This window comes from Aegilops tauschii, chromosome 5, assembly GCF_002575655.3.
Source record: "Aegilops tauschii subsp. strangulata cultivar AL8/78 chromosome 5, Aet v6.0, whole genome shotgun sequence".
NCBI lineage: Eukaryota > Viridiplantae > Streptophyta > Magnoliopsida > Poales > Poaceae > Aegilops > Aegilops tauschii.
This window is the reverse complement of record NC_053039.3, coordinates 14,118,951-14,145,482: the sequence shown is the minus strand read 5'-3', so window position 1 is coordinate 14,145,482 and position 26,532 is coordinate 14,118,951. Positions and strand designations below refer to the sequence as shown.

Sequence of the window (26,532 nt, the reverse complement as noted above, 5' to 3'; positions counted from 1 at the left end):
TCACAACATCATTCTGAAAAAATCCCTCCTGGCCAGGACTGGATGAGAAAGGCGGAGATGATCAGGTGTTCGGCACCCCTTCCCGAAGGCTCACCGGATCCTGTACTAGCCAGGATGCTTGAGCATGCACCTTATCAAGTGCCATCAGGGGAAGATGAAGGGAGGTATAAAGAAGCCGAAAGCGGGCTTCACACATTACACATCCAAACCGGGGGAATTAGTGTCTCCGCGAAGGAGGATAATTGGGGAGAAGAATCTAGAATCCCCTCTCCCCAAGGAAGGAAAAGGACCGCCTCTGAAGACTTGGAAATGAGGGTTTCCAAACAACGGAAGAAACCTTCGCCAGGGGGCCCTGCCCCGGAGGGCATCCTTGCCGCACAGTGCCCGCAAAGGGGTCAGCCCTCCACCGAGCTGTAAGTGAACAAGAGTACTTTTGGTAGATATATCCTGCTTTATCTCCGAGGACAATAACCGAGACGTATGTCTTGCAGTCCGGATCGTAGCCCTTCTCGACAGAGTTCGTCTTCGGCGGATCTTCTTTCGGAGATGATGGAGAGCGAAACGCCTCCCCCTGTCTCCCTGCCTCATGGGGCGGACGACCCTGAGGTGTCGTCACGGAGGATTTCTCCTGATCCGCCAAGGCCAGAAGGTAACCCTTCGGCCACCCGAAGTCCGGAGTATTCGGCTCCTAAGGAGAGCAACAGAAAGAGTCCGGGACTGTCCGGTGCACAACCGGACGCACTGATGGGTCTTCTGGAGCAAGCGGCTATCTCAGAGGCGCATCATACTTTAATGGGTACGGTGGTTGAGAGGATTTCATCCGCCAAAAGTGGGTTGCATGAAGCTTTTACGAGCCTGGTAAGAGGCTTTGAGGTACGCAAAGTAATATATATATTTTTTGACAGTACCGCACACACTTGGTGTGCCCTATACAGATAGTAGCCCCTGAGACTCTGGTTGCTGTCCAGAGGCGGCAAACAGAGGATCATAGTCCCAGTTAATGATCATGCTACTTTCATGTGCAGGCGACTGAGGGTCCGGTGGCTGGCCGGGCTGGTGAGTTTGCCGAACTGAGGCGGCAGCTTGATGCGGCAGATGCCAACATTGCGCTTGTGAACAAGCGGCTTGACGAGGCACAGGGTATGTATTTTCGGGTGGTCAACAGATATTAAGAGGAGCATGATGCTAGTGTTTATAATATGCTGTGACTGCAGATGGAGCTTCCACCGTGGTGACCCTTCGGGCGGAACTTGCCCGAGGCAAGGAACAAGCCAGGAGAAGTCATGCGGCCGCCCTAAAGGCGGCCGAAGAGTTAAGAGCCGAACAGGCTGCTCATCGCCAGAGCGAAGATAAAATAGCCAAGATGGCTGTTGAGCTGAAAGATGCCGCCGACCGGTATGAGCTTCTTGAAAAGGAAAGCCAAGCGAAAGCGGCGGACCTGAAGAAAGCCATGGAAGCAGCCAAGGAAACCAGCTCTAAAATCAGAGCGGCGAAGGAGGAGCTCCGTCAAGCCGGAGATATCACGACTGGGAAGCCCTTTTTGTTGCAGACGAAGTTCGGAGATCCAAAGTATGCCCCTTTGGTTAATTACGGAGTGCTGCAGACGCGTACATGGACTTAGCAATGAGTGCTGCTGATGCGACTGGGTTTTTCAAAGATCAGAAAGATCATGAAGTTGAAAGGTTGTTCTGGTCGCAGTTCAGTGCTCCAACGCGTCCGCTGCTGTTAAATGAACAAATGGCCGAGTGGGCCGAGCTCCATAGGTTGTCCAGACTTGCCATGAGGTCTGTCGTGGATCATCTTTGGCCGAAGGGACCAAGGCCGAATAGTTATTTTGGTTTAGTGCAACGATTCCTTGGTGCTGTGCCGCATATCAACGCTGTAAAGAGGTCGACGTGCATAGATGGTGCGCGGATGGCTCTTGCCCGTGTTAAGACGTACTAGGCAGAGATGGAGGCCACCGCCATTGCAACCCGGGGTCCGGCCGTAGGCCAGGTCTCGGCCGAGCACTATTTTGAAGAAGTCCTAGAAGGCGCTTATCGTGGAATTGTCACGGCAGATGTCCTCGAGCTAGGACTTAGTCGTGGAGCCATCGCAACTAGGAAGCTTGAAGGGGTTAATGCGGGACAAGGAACACGAGGGTTTATACTGGTTCGGCCCCTTACGGTGAAGGTAAAAGCCTACGTCCAGTTTGATGTGGTATTGATTAGGGTTTCGATAACCAGGGAGCTAAACTGCTATGCCCGGCTCTCGAGGAGATTGTTCTTGTTCCTAAACCGCTGCCGGGTCGTCCCTTTATATAGGGAGGCTGACGCCCAGTAGCTCTCAGAGTCCCGGCCGGCTCATAAGAGTGTCCGGCTCGAACTCTTAACTATTCTTGCCTTACACTACAAGTTCTACCATAATAATGATTGTAACTACGGGCCTTAAGCCATATCCGGGTCTTAAGCCCATCTTTGGCCCACCATCTTTAAGCTTGGCGCCGGGCTTCTGGCAGTGACCATATGAGTAACCCGGCCCCTCCTGGCGGGTGACTCTAAGGTCTATATCCTCAACAGCGCTCGTTTAATAGAGGCTCAGTGCTCGAAGAGTATCATGTTCGAGTGACATGTATCCCAATTGTAAAAACAATGCTATTTGGATTATAAAGGTTGTGTTTATACTTTTGCCTGAAAGTATTATGATGCCTCCTGTGCGGCCGTTTATGTATGTATATAACCTGAAAGTTTGCAGTCGTCGGCTTCAGCCCCCACACACATAATGCGGGGGTGTTCGGAAAAGCGCGTATTCACACTTGATCCAACGTCTTGGTCCATTAAGGAGGTGATAACACGGCGAACAAGGCAATCAGACTATATAGCTTTAACACTTTCACTTAGCCATAGGAGTTTGATGGCGGGGCTACTATATAGCCCCTGGTACTTCCGCGATCATCCGAAAACGGTGCGCGTACATACATGACCGGGAAACCGATCCTTCGTTAATGCGGAGGAATCGTGAAGATTCCGCTGAGTCATTGAGTGGTTGACCAGTCTCGCGCTTTATCATGAAAGTCAGTTTTCGGCTTTCTCTACTGAGGTGCTCATCCAGATGAACCAGGGCACAATCGCAGTAGTTCTCCCGGTGCCACCTTAGCCGATAGAGCGGAACGTAAGGTAGCAAAACATGGGAGCCGGGCAAACCCAACTATTGACCAAAGACATGATTCGGAGCTGATGCATATAAGGCCAAACTCACGACGCCGAACACTCCCTAAGGTATTCGGACTTTACAACATATACTGGGCTGAGTAACGCCCTTGATAATGAGCCCTAAATTTCCAGGTACGTGCATTAGTCTGACGTGACGAAATGCCAATAACGCCAGCATCCCTCTCGGTTGTGTTGAGTATCCGGAGGGTGTGAAGCAACAAGAGACAGTAAAAAAGGTTTACACAGGGTCTTAATCTAAAAAGAAACCTTTGAGCGGGGCCCTGCTGCACATCTGCGCCTGTGTCTCCGTTGTGCCGTATCCTGGAAGGGTGTAGCGCGATGATCATCTGTGAAAGAAAAAAACCCAGGTGAAAGTCTTCGTGCGAAAAATTGGTTATTCTTAATGAACCATTAAAATGCAAAGTAAATAGGGTCAAGCCGAACTGTAGCCCTTTTTACATGCGGGAAGCCCCTAGCACCACTTATGGGGGTATATCCATCGACCCAATCTCAGGTTTATCTGAGCTATTACAGCTAGTGGTGCGTCGGACTCATCTAACCGTGTCTGCGGTCTTGACGATCGATCATTTATTCTGGTTGGAGAGGCCGTTCAGTGTTCGGCTGCTAGAGCCGCCACATATTCCTCCGCACGTAAGGAACGCTCTGTGTTTCCGCTAACTATGATGATGCCATGTGGACCGGGCATCTTAAGCTTAAGATAAGCGTAATGCGGTACTGCATTAAAACGAGCGAAGGCCGTTCTTCCGATTAGTGCATGATAGCTGCTTCGGAATGGAGCGATGTCTAAGGTTAATTCTTCGCTTCGGAAGTTGTCGGGAGAACCGAATACAACCTCTAGTACTAGAGAGCCCATGCAGCGGGCCTCTGGGCCTGGTATTACTCCTTTAAAGGTAGTATTGCTTTGGCTGATTCTTGTCGGGTCTATCCCCATTTTGCGGATGGTGTCCTGATATATCAGATTAAGACTACTGCCGCCGTCCATAAGGACTCGGGTGAGATGGTATCCGTCAATTATTGGGCCTAGCACCAAGGCAGCCGATCCTCCTCGACGGATACTAGTCGGGTGATCCCTGCGATCAAAGGTGATCGGGCAGGCCAACCAAGGGTTGAACTTGGGGGTGACACGGCGTATACGTCTCGGAGTGCGGGTTTGCGCCTCCTCTTCGGTATGTGAGTTGCGTAAATCATGTTCACTATTTTGACCTCTGGTGGGAATTTTTTCTGTCCCCCGGTGTTTGGCTGGCGAGGCTCATCCTCGTCTTCACTTGGTGTCTCCCTCCCCTTGTGTTCGGCGTTTAGCTTGCCGGCCTGCTTAAAGACCCATCATTCTTTGTTGGTGTGATTTGCAGGTTTGTCGGAGGTGCCATGAATCTGACATAATCTGTCTAGAATCTTGTTTAGGCTGGACGGTCCATCTCTGCTGCCTTGAAATGGCTTTTTTCGTTGACCGGGTCGAGAGCCCCTGAATCTGGCGTTTATTGCCGTGTTGTCTGGGCTGTGTTCATTGTTTCGATTGCTTTTATTGCGTCGCAGTTTCCCATTGCCATCCCTGACTTCGGATGTGCCCTGGTTGCTGGTGCCGCTGCGGGCCAGCCAACTGTCTTCGCCCGCACAAAAGCGGGTCATAAGGCTTGTTAGGGCTGCCATTGTCCTCGGTTTTTCCTGGCCGAGGTGTCTGGCGGGCCATTCGTCCCGGACACTGTGTTTGAAAGCCGCTAAGGCTTCGGCATCCGGGCAGTCGACGATTTGATTCTTCTTAGTGAGAAATCTGTTCCAAAGCTTTCGGGCTGACTCTCCGGGCTGTTGAATTATATGACTTAAATCGTCTGCATCCGGAGGTCGGACATAGGTCCCTTGAAAATTAGCCCTAAAAGCATCCTTAAGCTCTTCCCAACTTCCAATTGAGTTTTCGGGGAGGCTTTTCAACCAGTGTCGAGCTGGTCCTTTCAACTTGAGGGGCAGGTATTTGATGGCGTGGAGATCATCTCCGCGAGCCATGTGGATGTGAAGGATAAAGTCCTCAATCCAGACCCCAGGGTCTGTCGTTCCTTCGTATGCCTCTATGTTCACGGGTTTGAATCCCTCTGGAAATTCATGATCCAGCACCTCATCGGTGAAGCATAGGGGGTGCGTGGCACCCCTGTGTTTGGATGTGTCATGGCATTCTTCTGACGGTTGTAGTGTTCGGTTTTGATTCCGAGTTGTTATTCGGTCAGTATAGTCGTTTGGGCGGCCATGATTCTGTGCCGGAGCACGCTTCGTAGATCCATAGATGGACCTGGTCATACCGGCTTTTTGGTGCAGGTCCTTACGTAAATCGTGTGCTGACTTGTGTGCGACATTGTTAGCCGCCTTGTCGCGGCCACGAGGTGGTCGGTCCGGCTGATCGACCGTTTTATTTTTCGGCTGAATGGGCTCTAAAGCCTCGTCGTCGAATTCAAGCAGCAGCTTGCGCTTTGGATAGCTCTTTGTGTGGCGACTGCCGCCGTACTTTTCTTCCGTGTCAAGCACTTTATTCCATCTGCTGTTGAGCGTATTCTGCGCGGCCTTAAGCCTTTGTTTCTGCTTCTCCAGGCTCCTCGCGGTGGCAATAAGCCTTCTATGGAGGTTCTCTTGTTCCAAGTGCTTTTCCGGGATGATGTGTGCATCGTCGTCCGGACTATTCTCCTCTTCGGAGACAGGTTGATGAGTTTTACCCACGGTGTCACCGTGATCGGACAGCGGCTCCGTACTATGTTCGCCGTCCGCTGGCTCATCCTGCTCCATCGCTGGGTCCATGTGGTCGTCCTTTCCTTTGGAGTTGACCGCGGTATTATTCTTTCTTGCGCTGTCGTCGCTGTTTTTATTGAGGCGGGATTTGGAGCGGCGCCTACGTCGTCGCTTTGGTTGCTTCTCGAGGGGATTATCCTTCGCTGCATTCTTCCGTTCCTCATCGTTGTTTTCTTTGGGTGTATCCACCATGTATATATCATATGATGAAGTGGTTGTCCAGCACCCTGTGGGTGGTGGTTCCTGTTCCTCTCCTGCATCGTCGTCCATACCGTCGATGTCTTCGGAGTCGAAATCAAGCATGTCGGTTAAATCGTCGACAGTGGCTATTAAGTGGGTGGTGGGTGGGGAACGAATTTCTTCGTTGTCCGCTTCCCACTCGAGCCGGACATAGTTCGGCCGAGGGTCTCCTGACAAGGAGAGAGACCTTAATGAATCTAGCACGTCGCCCAAGGGCGAGTGCTAGAAAATATCTGCGGAGGTAAACTCCATGATTGGTGCCCAATCAGATTCGATAGGCACGGACGCAAGCGGTTCGGAGCCTGTGGCCGGGGACGAATCGAAGGGTTCTATGACACAGGTCTCGTAGGAGGTGAAGTCAGTATTCGACTGTATCGCCGCTGAGTGTGCGGCCTCCATGGCGGGGTTCATCCACCCGTCCTCGGATGGCACGATCTGCTCCGGATTGAGGGCTGGAGTAGCCGCAGGTGTGATCTCCCGAACACCATCCGACGGCAGGGCTAAGTCATGCTCGTCGTGACTGTGCGGCCCACTTGACATGGGCTCGAAACCGTCGAAGATCAAGTCTCCGCGGATGTCGGCAGTATAGTTCAAGCTTCCAAACCTGACCTGACGGCCAGGGGCGTAGCTATCGATCTGCTCCAGATGGCCAAGCGAGTTGGCCCGCAGTACGAAGCCGCCGAATACGAAGATCTGTCCGGGGAGAAAAACCTCACCCTGGAGCGCATCATTGCCGATGATCGAAGGATCCATCAAGCCTTTATCGTGACGGCACAGTGGAACTCTCAATGAAAGCACCAATGTCGGTGTCAAAACCGGCGGAACTCGGGTAGGGGGTCCCGAACTGTGCGTCTAAGGCGGATGGTAACAGGAGGCGGGGGACACAATGTTTACCCAGGTTCGGGCCCTCTCGATGGAGGTAATACCCTACTTCCTGCTTGATTGATCTTGATGATATGAGTATTACAAGAGTTGATCTACCACGAGATCGTAGAGGCTAAACCCTAGAAGCTAGTTGTTGTTGTCCTGCGGACTAAACCCTCCGGTTTATATAGACACCGGAGGGGGCTAGGGTTACACAGAGTTGGTTACAAGGGAGGAGATCTACATATCTGAATTGCCAAGCTTGCCTTCCACGCAAAGGAGAGTCCCACCCGGACACGGGACGAAGTCTTCAATCTTGTATCGTCATAGTCCAACAGTCTGGCCAAAGTATATAGTCCGGCTGTCCGAGGACCCCATAATCCAGGACTCCCTCAGCTGCTACCGCCGTCCATGAGGACTAGCGTAAGGTGGAATCCATCGATGATTGGGTCGAGGACTAGTGCGGCCGAACCTCCATGACGGATACTGGTCGGATGGTCTCGACGATCAAAAGTGATCGAACAGGCTGACCATGGATTGAATTTAGGGGCGACTGGCTCTATCGCATAGATGTCCCTTTGCACGCGTTTGCGCTCCCGCTTGGGGATATGGGTGATGTATATCATATTCACCATTTTGACTTCGGGGGGACATTTCTTCTGACCCCCTGTTTTTGGTGGCCGAGGCTCCTCGTCATCGTCCTCGTTGGGCGACCCTTTCTCCTTATGTTCGGTATTTAACTTACCGGCCTGTTTAAAGACCCAACAGCTTCGGTTGGTATGATTGGCAGGCTTGTCGAGGGTGTCGTGAATCTGGCAGGGTCGATCGAGTATTCGGTCCAAGCTGGATGAGCCCTCTCTGTTTCTTTTGAATGGCTTCTTCCGCAGACCGGACTTGGAGCCGCTGAATCCGCCGTTGACCGCCGTGACTTCAGTATTGTCATTATTGAGTTATTCCTAAGTCGTAATCTATGATCAACTCAACCCAACGTCTTTGCCTGAGATTCAAATCCGGTTGGGTGAAGATGTATTTCAGACTTTGGTGATCGGTGTAAATCTCGCAACGATTACCGAGAAGATAATGTCGCCATGTTTTGACTGCATGGACTACAGCTGCAAGCTCTAGATCATGTGTGGGATAGTTATCCTCATGTGGAAGCGGCGCTTGTGTTTGTTGCGTCGAGGCCTGCCGCTACTATTCCTGGCTTCGGAAGTGCCAGGTTCGCTTGTACTGTTATTGCTACGGGCTAGCCAGCTATCTTCGCCCGCGCAAAAGCGGGTCATGAGTGCTGTAAGGGCTGCCATGGACTTTGGCTTCTCTTGGCCAAGGTGTTGGGCAAGCCATTCATCGCGAATGCTGTGTTTAAAGGCCGCTAGGGCTTCGGCATCCGGACAGTCGACAATTTGGTTCTTTTTAATTAGGAACCTGGTCCATAATTTCCTGGCCAACTCTCCGGGTTGCTGGACTATATGACTTAAGTCATCGGCGTCCGGAGGTCGGATATAAGTGCCCTGAAAGTTGTATCTAAAGGCGTCTTCCAAGTCATCCTTGCTTCCGATAGAGTTTTCCGGGAGGCTGTTTAACCAGTGCCTGGCTAGCCCCTTAAGTTTTAGGGGGAGGTATTTGATGGCGTGTAGATCGTCACCGCGTGCCATGTGAATGTGGAGAAGAAAATCTTCGATCCAGACTGCGGGATCTGTTGTGCCATCGTATGATTCAATATTTATGGGTTTAAACCCTTATGGGAACTGGTGCTCCATTACCTCATCGGTGAAGCATAGGGGGTGTGCGGCTCCTCTGTATCGGGCCATGTCACGACGCAGTTCGGATAAAGTTCGTATGCGGTTTTCGGCCCGGGCGTGGTTGTTCTTCTCACGCCAGGATTGATAACCATCCTCTCGTGCCGGGGCACGCCCCCGCGATCCATAGATTGACCTGGTCTGACCTGCTTTATTTTCTAGGTCCTGACATAGGTCATATGTGTATCCCCGACCTGTTGTTTCTCTGCTTTTGCGGCGAGGTGGTACGGGATGGTGTTCGGGTTGAGTTGTCGTTCTGTCACAGCCACGTGGTGGTCGGTCGGGTCCATAAGCTGCATTGCGCGTGGGTGGTATGGGCTCCAGCACCTCGTCGTCGAATTGGGGTAGCAGCTTACGCTTTGGGTAACTCTTTGTTGGGCATTCAAGGCCATATTCTTCGGCTGCCAGGACATTAGTCCATCTGTCATTGAGCAGATCTTGGTCAGCTTGGAGCTGCTGCTGCTTCTTTTTTAGGCTTCTTGCCGTGGCTATTAGCCGGCGCTTAAAGTGCTCTTGTTCGAGGGGTTCCTCTGGCACGATAAAAATCTTTGTCGCCGAGGCTCACGTCGTCCTCGGAGAGTGGTAGATAGTTGCTATCCTTCGAGTCTTCGTTCCCTGCTTGTTCGTCAGGGTCAACTTGCCTATCCTCCCGACCATCCTATTTGGATGTTGGTTCGATGGGGTCATCTTGGTCTTCGGCGTTCTCCGGAGTATCATTGTCTCCGGTGCCGGTATTGCTGTCTTTTCCGTGACGCGATTTAGAGCGGGGCCGCTGACGTCGACGCTTCGGTGGTATCTCAGGAGGTTCATCCTCGACTGGGTCCTTCTCCTCATCGCCGTCGCCTTCTTTAGGTGTGTCCACCATGTACACGTCGTACGAAGAAGTGGTCGTCCAGCATCCGGTGAACGGCGGGATTTGGGTCTGCTCCTCTCCGGCATCGTCGTCCATACTGTCGATGTCTTCGGAGGCGTAGTCCAGCATGTCGGTCAGATCCTCGACAGTGGCTATAAAGTGGGTGGTGGGTGGGAAGTAAAGTTCCCTATTTCCAGCCCCTAGTCCGGGCTGGGCGCAATTCGGAAGCGGTTCCTCTGTGATGGCGAGGGACCGCATTAAGTCCAAAGCCTCGTTCAAGAACGAGGTTTGGGCGGGGGCCGAAGTTCCCTGGCCAAGCCCGCATGACGCGGGCTGCGAGGGTCCAGGGCTAGTGTTCGGAAAAGAGTCCGGCTTTGTGATGACTGTCGGCGGTGCTATTCTCTCCGGTTTTCCAGTGTTGAGCTCTATAGCCGCAGAGAGTCCGGCGGGCTCTAGACTCCCGTCTTCGGCCCTGGTGATGCGCTCCGGATCTGAGGCCAGGGTGGTGGTTGGAGTCGCGAACCCTTGGAAGATCAAGTCTCCTCGGACATCAGCGACATAGTTCAGATTTCCAAAACTGATCTGACGACCAGGGGCGTAGCTGTCGATCTGCTCCAGGTGGCCAACTGAGTTGGCACGCAGTGTGAAGCCGCCGAATACGAAGATCTGGCCGGGGAGAAAAATCTTGTTCCCGGTAGCATTGTTGTAGATGATCGATGGAGCCATCGAGCCTTTCGATGACGGCACAGTCGAACTCTCAATGAAAGCACCAATGTCGGTGTCAAAACCGGCGGATCTCGGGTAGGGGGTCCCGAACTGTGCGTCTAAGGATCGAAGGTAACAAGAGGCAGGGGACACAATGTTTACCTAGGTTCGGGCCCTCTCGATGGAGGTAATACCCTACTTCCTGCTTGATTGACTTTGATGAGTATAAGGGTTACAAGAGTTGATCTACCTCGAGATCGTAATGGCTAAGCCCTAGATGTCTAGCCTATATTATTATGATTGCCTCTACGGACTAAACCCTCCGGTTTATATAGACACCGGAGGGGGCTAGGGTTGTACACAGTCGGTTTACAGAGAAAGGAATCTTCATATCCGAACGCCAAGCTTGCTTTCCACGCCAAGGAGAGTCCCATCCGAATACAGGGGAAAGCCTTCCATCTTGCATCTTCACGGCCCATGAGTCCGGCCCATGTCACATAGCCCGGACACCCGAGGACCCCATAATCCACGACTCCCTCAGCCGCCGGGGTGCTCCGCACATCTTCCTCCTTCGCAGCCTTGCCTCTCCCGACCTTGTCAGGCTGGGGTTGCCAGCTCCTGACAAGGATCGGGGTGGCATTGTGCCGGCGCGGCGCCCATCTCCTTCTCTTCCCACCGCAATACCTGGGATATAAGGGACAAGGAGAGGAGTTTACGGTGCACTTATCTTTTTTCAGTCTTAAACTTGTAGGCAATTGCCAAATTTTAATTCAAATAATGTAATCTCTCAAGTCCATCTTTGTGTTCTGTAATGTTTGTACTTGTATCAACATATGAATGAAAAAGATGAACCTTGCCGGGAACCCGTGCATGTGTATGTCCATGCAGAGGTGGAGTGCCTCTTTAATAAAAATAAATGAGTTTTTCCTGGTAGGATATACTGTCGGCACCCTATTTGTCTCCCGGAGAGCTACGTCTGCCGGGGAACAGACAGAGGGGCCAGCCCCCCCGCCAGCTCTTTTTTTAACAAAGGCCACTGCGACCATCTTGACCGAAGCCACGTTCGAGTCATGGATGGGAGCACCTAAGTTTCAAAAGAGAGGCGAGGTTTTCTCATGCAAAGTTATAGCTTTACAGAACACTAATGGACAAGAGGTAAAATTATCGGTTTGGCTTGCCGGGGATCGCTGTGCCGTGCAATCTTCTCGTTCTTTGTCAAAGTCAAGTTCACGGCAGGAACCTGCAACTTCATGTAGATGAGAATGAATGTAGGATGCAATCCTATCTATATGCATATGCAAATGCTCATGAAATGCTTATGCAGTGATCTGGGCATGCTCGTTCATGCATGCAATCTTAGTTGGGGCCCCCTACAACGCTTCTTTATTTTCTCTTGCACGGGGTCATCGCCCCGGCTTTGTACAAGGGGTTATATGCAGCTAAGGCAAGGCCTGTACAAAAGGGTGGCTGCCGGGCAGTGCCCGGCAGCCTCGCGCCTTACGGGTAGTACTTACGGAGATGCTCAATATTCCATGAGTTTTGCAACTGAGTGCCATCTCCGGTCTCCAAACGGACTGCGCCGGGTCTGGTGACTTGTACCACCCGGTAAGGGCCTTCCCACTTTTGTGATAGCTTGTTTGTACCCTTGGCGGACTGAACGCGCCTAAGGACAAGGTCACCTTCCTCAAAACACCGGGCATGAACCCTGCGACTATGATAGCGACGCAGGGCTTGCTGGTAGCGTGCAGCACGCGTAGCAGCCCGGAGACGGTTCTCCTCGAGTAGCACAACATCGTCACGCCGGTGCTGATCTTGCGCTACTTCATCATAGGTGTCCCGTAAATGAGTTCCGTGGGGATAACTGCTTCTGCCCCATAGACCAGGGAGAAGGGAGTCTGCCCGGTAGCTCGATTAGGTGTCGTTCTGTGGGACCAGAGAACTACCTGCTTCCAGAATCTTCAGTATTTCAATTCTTACCACTTCTTTCATCTTAGGATTTAAACGTCGTTGGTGATCAACAACGGGTTTAGCATCAGGTTCCATATTAAGTTTGTGCTGCCAGAGAGTGGGACTAATGCCCTTTAAATCATCATGAGTATACCCAATAGCAGCTCGGTGCTTCTTTGGAACCTTTAATAATCTTTCTTCTCCATGTTCTGAAAGGTTAGCACTAATAATAACATGATATATCTTTTTCTCATCAAGGTTAGCATATTTTGAAGTGTTTTGCAATTATTTTATTTCAAACACAGGATCACCTTTAGGTGGAGGAGGACCTCCTAGAGTTTCAATAGGCAAATTGTGTTTAAGCAGAGGACGTTGTTCAAAGAAAATCTTATCTATTTCATTTCTTTCATGCATATGCATATCATTTTCATGGTCTAGCAAATATTGTTCTAGTGGATCAGTAGGAGGAACAACAATAGAAGCAAGAGCAATTATTTCATCCTCACTAGGAATTTCTTTCTTATGATGTTTTCTACTAAACTTAGAAAAATTAAACTCATGAGACTCATCACCAAAACTAACACCAACAATTTGTTTCTCGCAATCTATTTTAGCATTAACGGTGTTCAAGAAAGGTCCACCAAAGATAATGGGACAAAAGTCATCTTGTGGGGAACCAAGAACAAGAAAATCGTAGGGTATTTTATTTTCCCACACAAGTCTTCATCATCTCTAATAATCCCAAGTGGTGTGATGGTGTCTCTATTAGCAAGTTTAATAGTAACATCTATGTCTTCTATCTCAGTGGGTGCCATATCATTCATAATTTCTTAATATAAGATAAAAGGAATAGCACTCACGCTGGCACCTTTTTCACATAAGCCATGTTAATAGTGATCTCCTATCTTAACTGAGACAACTGGCATGCCAACAATGTGTCTATGTTTACCTTTTTCATCGGGTTTGGCAATTCTAGCAGGTTCATCACAGAAGTAAATAACATGCCCATCTATATTTTCAACCAGGAGATCTTTAACCATAGCAACACTAGGTTCTACATTGATTTGTTCAGCTGCTTTAGGTGTTCTAATGTGACTTTTATTGACCAAAATTGAAACTTTAGCATGTTCCTTTATCCTTACAGGAAAAGGTGGGTTTTCAATGTAAGTACTAGGGACAACTGGATCAATATTATAAATAATAGTTTCATCTTTAGCTATTACCGGTTCTTTAATTTCTTCTTTAATAGGTGGGTGATATTTAAACCACTTCTCCTTAGGGAGATCAACATGAGTAGCAAATGATTCACAAAAGGAGGCTACTATCTCAGATTCAAGTCCATATTTAGTGCTAAACTTTTGAAAAGCATCAGTCTTCATAAAATATTTAACACAATCATACTTAAGCTTAATACCTGACTCTTTACCTTCATCTAGTTCACAATCTTCAGAGTTGCGTTTAATTCTTTCTAAAAGATCCCACCTGAATTCAATAGTCTTCTTCATAAAGGAACCAGTACAAGAAGTATCAAGCATGGAACGATCATCATGAGAAAGCAGAGCATAAAAATTTTGAATGATAATTTCTCTTGAGAGCTCATGATTGGGGCACGAATATAACATTGACTTAAGCTCCCCCAAGCTAGAGCAATACTTTCTCCTTCACGAGGCCAAAAATTATATATGTAATTCTGATCACGACGAACTAGATGCATAGGATAATTATTTTTTGTGAAACTCCAATTTCAATAATTTCGAATTCCAAGATCCAATATCACCGCATAGCCTATACCATGGCAATGCTTTTCCCTTCAAAGATAAAGGGAAAAGCTTCTTCTTAGCTTCATCTCCGGGTAAACCTGCATGCTTAAATAATCCACAAATTTCCTCCACATATATCAAGTGCATATCAGGATGTTCGGTTCCATGTCCTGCATAAGGATTAGCTAGCAGTTGTTCTATCATACCCTAAGGAATTTCATAGCCAATATTTTCAGTAGGTGCAGTAGGTTGAGGGTTGACTAATTGTGGTTCCGCTCGAGGTGAAGATACCCCGAACAAACCCCTCAAAGGATTGTTTCCATAGTAACAAGTGACAGTAAAGTTCAGCATGTAGTAATAATTTTTCCTTACCAATTTCCACTTACCAAGAGCGATTCACTCCCCAGCAACAGCGTCAGAAAAGAGCCTTGATTACCCACAAGTATAGGGGATCAATCATAGTCCTTTCGATAAGTGAGAGTGTCGAACCCAACGAGGAGCAGAACGAAATGCCAAGTAGTTTTCAGCAAGGTATTCTCTGCAAGCACTGAAATTATAAGTAACGAGTAGTTTGAGAGCAAGATAATTTATAACAAGCAAGTAACGGTAACAGTAACAAAAGTGCAGCAAGGTAGCCCAATCCTTTTGAGGCAAAGGACTGGCCAAAACGGCCTCTTATGATAAGCAAAGCGTTCTTGAGGGTACACGGGAATTTCATCTAGTCAGTTTCATCATGTTGTTTGATCTGTGTTCGCTAGTTTGATAATTTGATATGTGGGTGGACCGGTGCTTAGGTGTTGTTCTTACTTGAACAAACCTCCTACTTATGATTAGCCCCCTCGCATGCATCCGCAACTACGAGAAAAGTATTAAGAATAAATTCTAACCATAACATTGAACTTTTGGATCCAAATCAGTCCCTTACGGAATAGCGCATAAACTAGGGTTTAAGCTTCTATCACTTTCGCAACCCATCATCTAATAACTACTCCACAATGCATTCCCTTAGGCCCAAATATGGTGAAGTGTCATGTAGTTGATGTTCACATGACACCACTAAGGGAATCACAACATACATACCATCAAAATATCGAACACATATAAAATTCACATGATTACTTGCAACAAGATTTCTCCCGTGACCTCAAGAACAAAGGTAACTACTCACAAAAAATAATCATGCTTAAGATCAGAGGGGTATTAAATAGCATAATCGATCTGAAAATATAATCTTCCACCAAATAAACTATATAGTAATCAACTACATGATGTAATCAACTCTACTAGTCATCCACAAGTACCAATCTATAGTTCCGGTACAAAGATTGAACACAAGAGATTAACTAGGGTTTGAGAGGAGATGGTGTTGTTGAAGATGTTGATGGAGATTGCCCTCCCCAAGATGGGAGAGTTGTTTGTGATGTTGAAGACGATGATTTCCCCCTCCGGAAGGGAAGTTCCCCGGGCGGAATCGCTCTGCCGGAGGGCAAAAGTGCTCTTGCCCAAGTTCCACCTCGAGACGGCGGCGCTTCATCCCAAAATTCCCATCCTTATTTTTTCTAGGTCAAAATGACTTATATACCAGAAGAGGGGCACCGGAGGTGGCCCGAGGAGGGCAGAACCCACCAGGGCGTGCCTGGGCCTCCTGGCGCCCAGGTGGGTTATGACCACCTAGTAGCCCCCCTCTGGTACTTATTGGCTCCAATATTTCTTATATATTCCATAAAAAATCTTCGTAAAGTGTCAGCTCATTTGGAGTTGTGCAGAATAGGTAGCCTGACGTAGCTTTTTCAGGTCCAGAATTCCAGCTGCCGGTATTCTCCCTCTTTGTGTGTACCTTGAATATTATGAGAGAAAAGGCATTAGAAATACTCCAAAAAGCATTATTATACATAAAAACAATGTAAATACAGTAGGTAAACATGATGCAAAATGGACGTATCAAGCCACGCGCGACTTCAGGGCACATAAGACCGGCACCTGCTTGGCACGATCTACATCAACACCACATGCCGCGAGCGGCCGGCCACGCGTACGAGCGCGTCAACACCGAACCGGCGACATAAGTGTGAGATCTAATCTACATCGATCCATGCTGCCGAGACTCCAGCCTTCACCAACCGGCTTCGTCGACCCAACAAAGACTTCTTCATGCGCATGACGCACACACCGCGTCCGAACGCGCTTCGTCGCCGCCCGCGTACTGCTGCATCGCACTACTAGGAAATACCTTACACACAGAAGCTTATCAGTAGCGCGGTCTAAAAAGGGGCGCCACTGCTAATTAATAGTAGCGAGGGGTAAAAAACCAGCACTACTACTAAGTTGATAGTAGTAGCCAAGGGTATAAACGCGCGCTGCTACTAAGTGATCTCCACCATGCCCCCGGGACAGGCCATCGTACTAGCGAGGGGTATAAAACCCGCGCTACTACTAAGTAAGTTGTTATAGCGCAAGAAAAACCCCCACGCTATTAATAAGCATGTCCACTACTGCACCATCCACCCCGGCCCGATCCACTCCCACCCTACCACTCTCTCTCTAATCCCTAAAAAAACTCTCTCAATGAACTCACCTGTTCCTCAGTCCACCCCACCCCGGCTCCTCTCCCCACAATCTCCTCGCTGCTGCCCCCACCCATGTCGGCCGGTTCCGGCGAGCACTGGCCGCGCGCAACACTCCCCCAAGCTCCGCCCCTCCCTCCCCTCTATGTTATTTGGCTAGGGTTTCAGGCGCCTCCCGTGTTCTTGCCCCCCCTCTCTCTCTCGCGACCTCTCTGCCCCCGCCTCCGGTCTACCTCGCCGCCGCTGCCGCCAGAGGTAGCTCCTTCTCCGTTCCTTCCCCTTCCTCCTCTGCCCGCCCTTCTCTCTCCTCCTTCCTACCGGCGGCCGGCGATGGGCGTGGACGAGGAGGAGCACCAGTCCCCCGCGCAGAAGCGCGAGCACGAGGAGGGGGAGGAGCCCGCGGACGCTGACGAGAAGCGCCCGCGCGGGGCGAACGAGTCAGAGGGCGCCTCACTGATGGGCTCGCAAACTACATGAACAAGGAGGAGGAGGAGCGCGGGGCTCCGAGGAGTTAATTGCAGAGAAGTACCACAATTGGGGCATCACATGCACATTGATACCACAATTGCTAATTTTTACGTGTCAGTACCAACATTGCTCTAGGTTTTTGCAAATAGGTCTAAACTGCGTATAAACACGTATTGACGGTGTATCTGACCAGCGGGGCCTGCCCGTCAGGTGCCGACGTGGCATGTTTTTTGTAGAAAACCCCCTTACGTTGTATGTAATCACAAAAATGCCCAAATTTTTTGCGGGAAAAAGGCTCCATGAGAGGCTTTTTTTTTGTTCGCAATTTCCACCACCGAATATGGACTGGTTTAAAATTTTCCGCCGCTGGCGGGAATCGATCCTGCGACCTGCAGTCCACCGGCGGCACGCGCTAACCACGACGCCACAGCGGAGATCGCGTTTGACTACAGGCCTTCCATTTCTTATACTATTCCTGAAGCGCTGGGCCGGCCCACCGAGGCCTGCATTTTTTTTTTGTTTCGCACTTAACTGGCGCGCATTTCTTATTCTTTAGTTCTTCATGGATACGCAGCACATATCCTCCCCGTGAGCCTGTATCCACCAGTTTTTGGTAGATTCTACAATCTTTCCTGAACCGGTTTTCTTCTTTTCTTTATTTTCTCTTCTGGTTTCTCTTTCTTTTAACTTTTTCCCTTTTCATTTCTATTTTCTATTTTTCTTTTCCTTTTAATTTTTTACCTTTTCATTTTAGTTTTTTCTTCTCTTATTTTATGTTTGTCTTTGTTTCAATTTTTCCTTTCATTATTTATTTTTCTTTATCTTCTTTCTTTTCCATTTATGGAAACATCTTTCAAATTCATGCACATTTTCTGAATAATGAAAAAAATCAAAATAATAAACATTATTTGAAATCATGGTCCTTTTTTAAAATTAGTGAACATTTTCTGAAACCATGAACATTTTTGGAATTAAAAGATCATCATTTGAGATTTGGTAACAATTTTCGGAATTCATAAACATGTTTTTATTTTTGGTGAACATTTCTTGAACGCGTGAACATTTTTTGAATCGATGAACTTTTTTTTGAAACTAGCAACGTGGCCCGCTCGATGCCCGGGCTAGAACTTTAGAATGTTTAATACTGAAAACATCTTATTTAATTTGTGTAAACAAAAATTGGAACCAAATGTGATGATGTTTATAAATATAAGTATTTTTGTAAATATAGTTTTGTCTTAGGTATGTATGTTTTTCTCATTGAATATATTTCTTATACATTTATCATTACCTGCTTGTTGGGCATGCCATAATAAATGTACTTTTTATGATGAGTCACATTCAATTTATATCTTGTATATTTTTTTTGATAGTTTTATCATGTTTCTATTTTCAATTTATTCCTGAAATACAAATTTAGTAGTTCTTATTGTTTATGTGTAGGCGCATGTGTATATTTTCTAACATCATGTAAGAATGACATGTTAATTTTGTAGTTGGAGTGATGAATGTACCTGTAATATTTTTCACTTCGGTGGGCATTACCTCGAACACGCGCGCCAGTTAAGTGCGAAACGAAAAAAAAATGCAGGCCTCGGTGGGCCGGCCCAGCGCTTCAGCAATCGTATAAGAAAGGGAACGCCTGTATTCGAACGCGAACTGCGCTGTGGCGTGTTGGTTAGCGAGGGGCGCCTGTGCACTGCAGGTCGCAGGATCGATTCCCGCCGCGCCTTATTTATTTGTTCCAGTGGCGGAAAATTTCAAACCAGTGGCATCCCAGGCAGGTCGAGCCGCCCCTACCTCGACACCGTCAACCAACTAGCTTCGATCTAGCCATGTCCTTAGCCGGCAGCAATAGATTCGTTGTCGATCTACACACAAGCTCCCAGGCAGGTCGAGCCGCCCCTACCTCGACACCGTCAACCAACTAGCTTCGATCTAGCCATGTCCTTATCGGCAGCAATAGATTCGTTGTCGATCTACACACAAGCTCCCAGTTTCTGGTCATCTGTAGTCTGCACTAAACTCAGGTCAAAATTGACTCCTACACTTACTTTCAGTCCAGCCTAATCACTTCATGTAACTTAACTAGGATAAAATTATGTCTGAACAATTTAGCACACAGATGCCACAGCGTTTGATCTCCTAGGGGAAACCATGCTCTTAGCACTATGCTGGGATGCACTTTTGTTCTGAAACTAGAGTTCTTCCTCAATTGGCTGCTCTGCCTACTCGTTGCACCATACATCTCAGATGCCACATATTTTATTCACATTTTGCATTATACGTGTAGAACGGAATGTCTGAAGAAGCATCTGCAAGTATTAGTGCCAGAGGGACTGAACAAACTTGAAATCATTGTTGTGCGATTCGAAGAGAAGATTTATACTGCAGCGACCAGTCAGGTAATTTAATCCGTCTTGGCGGCTACTCGAAGCATAGCACAGTTTATTTTATTTTTAGTTATGGGGTTCAAACAAGGTTTATGGGCTAATAATAGAGCATAACTGTCTCCAAATGTAGTAGAGGATACTTTTTAAGTTATGTTAAGTACCATGTATAACTATGATTCAAATGTTAAAAGCTGAAGCAACTGCTGTCAGAGTTTCACATCTCAGGTTGTCGAAATAAGATAGTGCTCTGTAGTGCATTCTGATTCAGCCGGGTACCCAGGAGCCCCACCAACCTGCAGTAATTATTCATCCCATTGTCGACAATTACAAGATGGGACCCAACTTCAAAAGAGGCCAGATGGTTTCTCCATACCGCGGAACATCACGGTGGCATTTCCTTGTAAATTTCAGTGTTGCACTGTTTAATCAGCTGATCTCATTCTAATAATTTAGTGATGGTGGTACCGAGTATAGAGTACAGAGTACAGACACATGTGCAAAGCTTAGGCAGAATCAATGGCTGGGACTGGGAGATGGTCGTCGTAAGTACCTTCGCATTGAATTCTAGCAGCGAAGCCTCTTCATTTCGAATAGTGATGTAGCCCGTATTGGTAAACTAGCTCTTTGCGTGTGCTAGTACCTAACGATCTCATCCTTGAGCACAGTAGTTTTGGGTTTCTATAGTTCCAAGGGGATTCAGAGTTCCACCTCTAAGTATTTGGATCTTATCTAACCATGCTCTGAGATTTAGATGTGTTGGGGAATGGGGATTGCTAGTTCATGCTGGGTAATCAGAATAATGTTTGGGTTTTCCTCATGGATGTCGGACACTATTTACAGTATGTTAAATGCAGACAATGTTGTTGATTTATGAGAATTATTTATTTATCTAGTGGATCCTCAATTGTATATCTGTCCCTATGAATGCAAATGCCGAGCCATGTTCCACTTTTACTGCTCTACATTATATTTTCACTGCCTGAAGGGGTTAGTATGCTCCTTGTCTTTTTCACTGATTGTCTTTTTCATTGGCATGCACCGCATTATTTTTCCATGTCATTCGTCTGAAGAATCTGAAGTTTCTGAACCTTTGTCGGTAATGCTGCAGGGTTCTGGTGGCAATGCCGACGGTCGTCGAGAGGTTCGTGGACTGGACGGTGTCGTGGCTGCCGATGTACGGAGAGGCCAAGCTGCTGCTCATCATCTACCTCTGGCACCCCAACACACGGGTAAGCAGTCGGTCAGACAACCCGAGCCCGAGAGATGATCAACATTTCATATATACTTGATTCGGTATGTGGCCAATTCTAAATCTGGATCTTAATGGTGTTCGGATTTCAGGGTGCGGGGCACATCTATGATGGCTTCCTCCATTCGCTGGTGCCATGGCACGAGGCCTACATCGACCGGGCCTGCTTGAGCTGAGGGCTAGGGCGAGGGATGTGACAGCGTCACAACTCAAGGTGGTGGCTGCCATCGGTCAAGTGTGGCTCGTCGAGACTGCCCGCTGTGTTTCGTCGCAGTTGCAGGTTGCGAGATCAGGCTGGGAAGGCGCCACGCATTGGCGAGTGAGCGAATTTTTGGATCGGACCATAACAACGTGTCTCAGTCTCTGACGTCTAGAAGTATTGGTAAAGTTTTGAATTTGCATGGCAAGAACCACTTGCGTAGGTAGCTGACATGCACAGCACTGTGTTTACACTCTTACTTATGTAAAAGATATGAATTATACATCAGTTGACTCTACAATGAGGAACTATCATAGTAGATACCACAATTGTGTGATAGAATGGAATTGATTGATTTTATTTTTTCAGTTTCTAATAAGTTAGTAGTAGCGTGGGAAAAACTGCTCGCTACTAGTATTTAGGATACTAGTGGTGTTGTTATTACAGACATGCTACTACTATTTCATTAGTAGTAGCGCGGGTACGAAATAGCAGTAGCGTGGGTGGCACACGCTACTCCTAACAAAGTTAGCAGTAGCGCGGGTTTAACCTACGCTACTACTAACTATTAGCTGTAGCGTGATACTAGTAACACGGGTACCCGCGCTGCTAGGAGATTTGACCCACGCTGCTAGTAGCCTTTTTCCTAGAAGTGTCGGCCTCCAGGGTTCGTGCGCATGGGCGCAGGGCAGGATCAAGGCGCGGCACACGCCATCTTCATCCATGCATCCGGCTTCCGCCACGCGCCAGGCGCGTTCGGTCTGCACCGACCCAGTCGCAGATAACGGGAGGGCCAATTCCGCGCGCACGACATCGAGTCCACCGCGCAATAGGACGTCTGCCGGCTGCGCATCTGTTGCGGGTCTTCTGCACTGAAGCTTCCACGACATCGTCTACACCGAGCCAACGACCTTCACCAACAACGCCACCTCTCCATCGACCCTCTGCCACTTCATCAAGCTGTAGGACTACATCAGGACCAACAAAACAAATCTTTATCAAGGACATCTCGGGATGCAATCACCACATGCACTCTTCACACGCCAGGCAAGTGTGGAATGAGACGCAATTCTTCATCGACTTCTCCGAGGCGACACGTCATCAACACATCATCGCCGCGAAGGATGCCTTCAAGCGACATCATCATCGACACGCTGCTGTGACGTCATTGCCCACACTTCACCGCCAAGGTCTTCATGAACGTGGTCTTCATAAACATCTTCGGCAACACACCGTTGCTGCCACTCCACAAGATGGACAACTAACGTCCTCTGACAGACTTTTCTGCAAGACGCGACATCGACGACGGCAATGACCGCGTCACGGCGACGGCATCGACCGCGTCGTCCTTGATGATACGACTGCATCGACACAGCGTCACTCTAGTAACTACCCCTACACGCCCACACGGTTCTAGCAAAACCAATGTGTGCTCGATGGGTTTCCTCCTGTCCTGCCAAAATTGGTGGACTCATCTTCTTCGGCACCCTCTGACATCCGCAAGGTGCATCATCGACGACTGTAGCTCCGTCATCTACAACATAGCGCAATTTTTTCCGCCTCCGGCTTTATGCGGCTTCATCATCCACGACGACTACATCATCAACCACGACTACCTCGACCATGGCTACATCAACATCGAAATATAGGGTTATGTCTACAGCAACATTTCAACAACAACTCTAGTCAACAGCGTCCGCGTCGTCAACAGCGTTCATGCCACTCCCGCTGTGAATGTGGGAGGGGAGATAGGAGCGACAAGGAAGGCACCAGAAGGGGACGCAGTCACCGCCCTAGGTGCCGACCCATCAGAGATGCGGTTGATGATGGCGTAGTGGAGAAGACAACGGAAGCATAAGACTTCAAATTCAGCCGCAGTCGTCCGCTTCACTCACACTACGACTGAGGGGGATGTTAGAAGTATTAACGTATTAGTTAGGGATTAGGATAGATAGAGATTGATTTGGTTTAAACCAACAATGACTTGCCTTGTACTCTTATATATACCCCATATGAGATTCAGATCAATACAACATACAACAACACAATATTAGCATCCTACAGTTTCCACAAACATAGTAGAGCTAAAAACTAATGAACTGAAGACGACCTCAATTAGGATCGTATGAACCTCTCAGCGGTCGTGGAGGACAACTATCATGTACAAATTGTCGCCAACGTTCGTCTTGATTGTAAGTCGGACATCCGTAACAACCTCAAGTCCAGTTTTCAGGAGAAACTTCTTGCATCAATGCTTTAACAAGATGCAGCCATCATGTTCTTGTTGGTTATACCCAGCACTACAAAAAAAGACACATCTGTGGCATTTTGGGTCGAACGGTTTTTTTTCCTGTCATGCTTGTGACACTTCTATGACGATAATTGTGACAAAACCCGGTATCATCATAGATGTGGTGGGCTCCTAGTTCTATGACAAAAATCATGACAGAAAATGGGCTTTTCATCCTGGGCGGGCCGGAGACGCAGCTGCTTGACATTCTTTGGGCCGTCCATGACGGAAAAAACCGTGGTAGAAGCGAGGGCGAGGAAAATATCGGGGAGTTCCCGGTTACGATGGGTGGTCGGGGGCCGAGCGATGCGTGTTTCTCTCGTACACGTATGCACGTGTGTGCGAGGCATTGCGCTCTAGCTGAACCCGAGCGAGGCGTTGGGCTCTAACTGAACTCGAGCGATCGATCCCTTGCTGTTAACTGAACCCGAGTGATTCCTTCGCTACTGCTGCTAACTGAAGCCGATCAAACCCTGCTGCCGCCTTCCCTTGATGAACAGTGATCGTTGTTGGGAGGGCTTGGATGAACAGTTCCCGATGGGGGGTTGGATGAACAGGACACCGTGGTAGTAGAGGCTGTTGCCGCTGGATGAACAGGACCCCGATCGAGCCGGTTGGGGGTGGATGAACATGACCCCGTGGAGGGCTGGATAAACAGGACCCCGTGGAGGGCTAGTTCAACAGTAGCCGGTGGAGGGCTGGATGAACAGTAGCCCGTGGAGGGGTGGTTGAACAGGACCCTGTGGAGAGGGCTGGTTGAACAATAGCCGGTGGAGGAGCGGTGGAGGCTGGATGAACAGGAGCCCGTGGATGAACAGTGTAGGTGGAGGCTGGAGAAGGTCGATGGTGGATGAACAGTAGCCCGTGGAGACTGGAGGAGGTCGACGGTGGAGATGAACAATATCTCGTGGAGTCCCGTTTTGCGGTACGCCACACCCCTCCCGATAAACAGGACCCCCGCTTCGACCGTAGCGCTCCAACACAAGTCTGTTTCCTCCGTTTTGCGGTACGCCAGACCCCTCCCGATGAACAGGATCCCGTTTCGACCGTGGCCGGTCGAACACAAGGCCGTTTCCTCCGTTCTGCGGTACGTCAGGTCTCGTTTCGATCGGTTGTTCTATCCAAGTCGGTTGGCTCCCGATGAACACGATGACGACTCAACATTCTCCGTTTCGACCCACAAATGTACACGAGCCCTGGCCGTACGTATGTGGCCGTATTTACTTTCTTGCACCCTGGCCGCTGTACGTACGTGTACATGATATTAACGGGACTGTGTGACATGCTACATGCATGCCTCTACTACGACACGTGCCCTTCCTTACACGGCCACGGTTCATCGCTGCAGCCTGCAGACAGACCGATCGACCAGTACGTACGTACACGTTTCGCGACCATAATGACAACGCTATGTACGCTTCGACCAGGTGGGTCTCGACTGTCAGGCACTTCGTTGCGTGCGAAGATGTACCCGGTGGGTCCCAGCAGTTAGGGGGCGAATCATTTTTTTGCCCGTAATATGGACGCACTTCCTTGCGTGCGAAGATGTAGCTGGTGGGTCCCAGTAGTCAGGGGGAAATGTTTTTTTCGCGAAATCCGGTGGCCCGTCCGGTGGGTCCCTGCTGTCAGGTGGAGGAATCATTATTTTGCGCGTAATAAGGAGGCACTTCCTTGTTGCGGCCGTGGACCCAGCTGTCAGCCTCTCCACGTACAGTACTCTTCCGATGGAACACTAGTGCAGAACCGGGCTTTAGCGCCGGTTCGTAAGGGCCTTTAGTGCCGGTTCTGCAACCGGCACTAAAGAGTGGAGACTAAAGGCCCCCCCTTTAGTACAGGTTCGGCACGAACCGACGCTAACGTGCCACCACGTGGAACGAGCCAGGCCCGGGTGCGTGTAGGACATTAGTACCGGTTGGTAACACCAACCGGTACTAAATGTTTGGGTGTGTTTTGGTTTTAATTTTTATTTTTCCTTTAGTTTTGTGTTTTCAATTTAATTTAGTGATTGTTTTACATTATAATGAGTTGTTAAATCATTAGGTGAAAGTACCGCAGATTAGTTTCGACTGGATGCATGTGGATCCTAGCTAAGTGATCAAGTATATGCCATATCCATATTACTTAGATCACTTAGTGATCTAAGTAATATGGATATGGCATATACTTGATCACTTAGCTAGGATCCATCTAGTTGAAACTAATATGCGGTTTCTTTCATAAATGATATAATAACTCATCATCATCATCATATTAATATAAAAACTCTTGCATCATATCATCACCAACAACAGTATATACTAGCTAGCAAAGATATCATCGAGTTCAACATGGTCATGATATTATAAGCGTTCATAACACCACAAAAGCAAATCACTCTTTGAGATTAAGTTCAGGACGAAGAACACGGACACGCATGAGAGGACAACAAGTACTAAGAGCATGATAACTAGCTAAATCACTCATGCTGCTCTCTCTCGGGTAAAATAGCATAGAACATGTATAGCTCTCCTGATTCATCATATTGGAGCATGCAGATGAACCTGTCTCCTAATCGTGGGCTGCGCTTCTGATTGCTGCCCCCTAGTACTTCTCTGCGATCGTTAACAATTTTGCTCCAATCTTTCACTATTAAGCATTCATCGCTTTCAGAAATCCTGAATGCACTCATGTGCACTGTAGGATATCTTGGTTGTAAGCTAACAATTGACATGCGACCTTTAGTCTCGATCCACTGAGGCACAACTATCACCGGGAGTCCCTGTTGAAGAACATCGTATAGTAATTAATATACTTAGCAATGAAAGTTTAGCTTGAAAAATAATGTATGCAAAAGATGCACTGAGGACTAATAGTAAAAATCTTACCATCTTTCCTAAATACATGTGACCGTAGTTCAATACGTTCACTATTGGTCGCATGTTTTGAGTACTAAGATTTTCAAATTCAGGAAAATGATTTCTCTTAACAGCATCAAGATCCTCAAGCCATGAAACATAATGACTTATCTCCTCGCGGTTTAGTTCAGCTCCAGGACAGTAGTAGGTCCTGTCTACCAAGCGCCGGACATGTTTGCTTGAATGGAAATAAGCTGTCAATAGAAATTAGTTGTCAACTATTTTTGAATAAACAATATCAAAGACATAAATATGGTTGAGAAACTCACATAATGGTAGAACTGGAGGCGTCTGCACATCGACCCAGATGTCTCTATTACCTTCAA

General features: G+C 48.3%; 1 protein-coding gene across 2 annotated transcripts; it reads left to right on the top strand.

Moving 5' to 3' along the window:
• The first annotated feature begins 18,954 nt into the window (after positions 1–18,954).
• On the top strand, positions 18,955–21,343 carry LOC109780564 (putative HVA22-like protein g). Of its 2 annotated transcripts, XM_073498576.1 has the most exons (4): positions 18,955–19,211; positions 19,475–19,586; positions 20,683–20,803; positions 20,916–21,343. In XM_073498576.1, exons 1-4 carry the CDS (start codon positions 19,126–19,128, stop codon positions 20,933–20,935), a joined length of 339 nt encoding a protein of 112 aa, XP_073354677.1. In that variant the 5' UTR covers positions 18,955–19,125; the 3' UTR covers positions 20,936–21,343. The 2 variants fall into 2 exon arrangements, with proteins under 2 accessions (XP_073354677.1, XP_045084040.1); XM_045228105.2 differs by lacking the exons at positions 18,955–19,211; positions 19,475–19,586 and adding an exon at positions 19,593–20,116.
• The last annotated feature ends 5,189 nt before the right edge of the window (positions 21,344–26,532 follow it).

Coding starts and splice junctions, on each gene's coding strand:
- LOC109780564 (XM_073498576.1), top strand. CDS start 19,126: ATGTCCTTATCGGCAGCAATAGATTCGTTGTCGATCTACACACAAGCT. Junction 19,212..19,474: donor GTAGTCTGCACTAAACTCAG/GTCAAAATTGAC, acceptor TTATACGTGTAG/AACGGAATGTCTGAAGAAGC. Junction 20,804..20,915: donor TCTGGCACCCCAACACACGG/GTAAGCAGTCGG, acceptor TTCGGATTTCAG/GGTGCGGGGCACATCTATGA.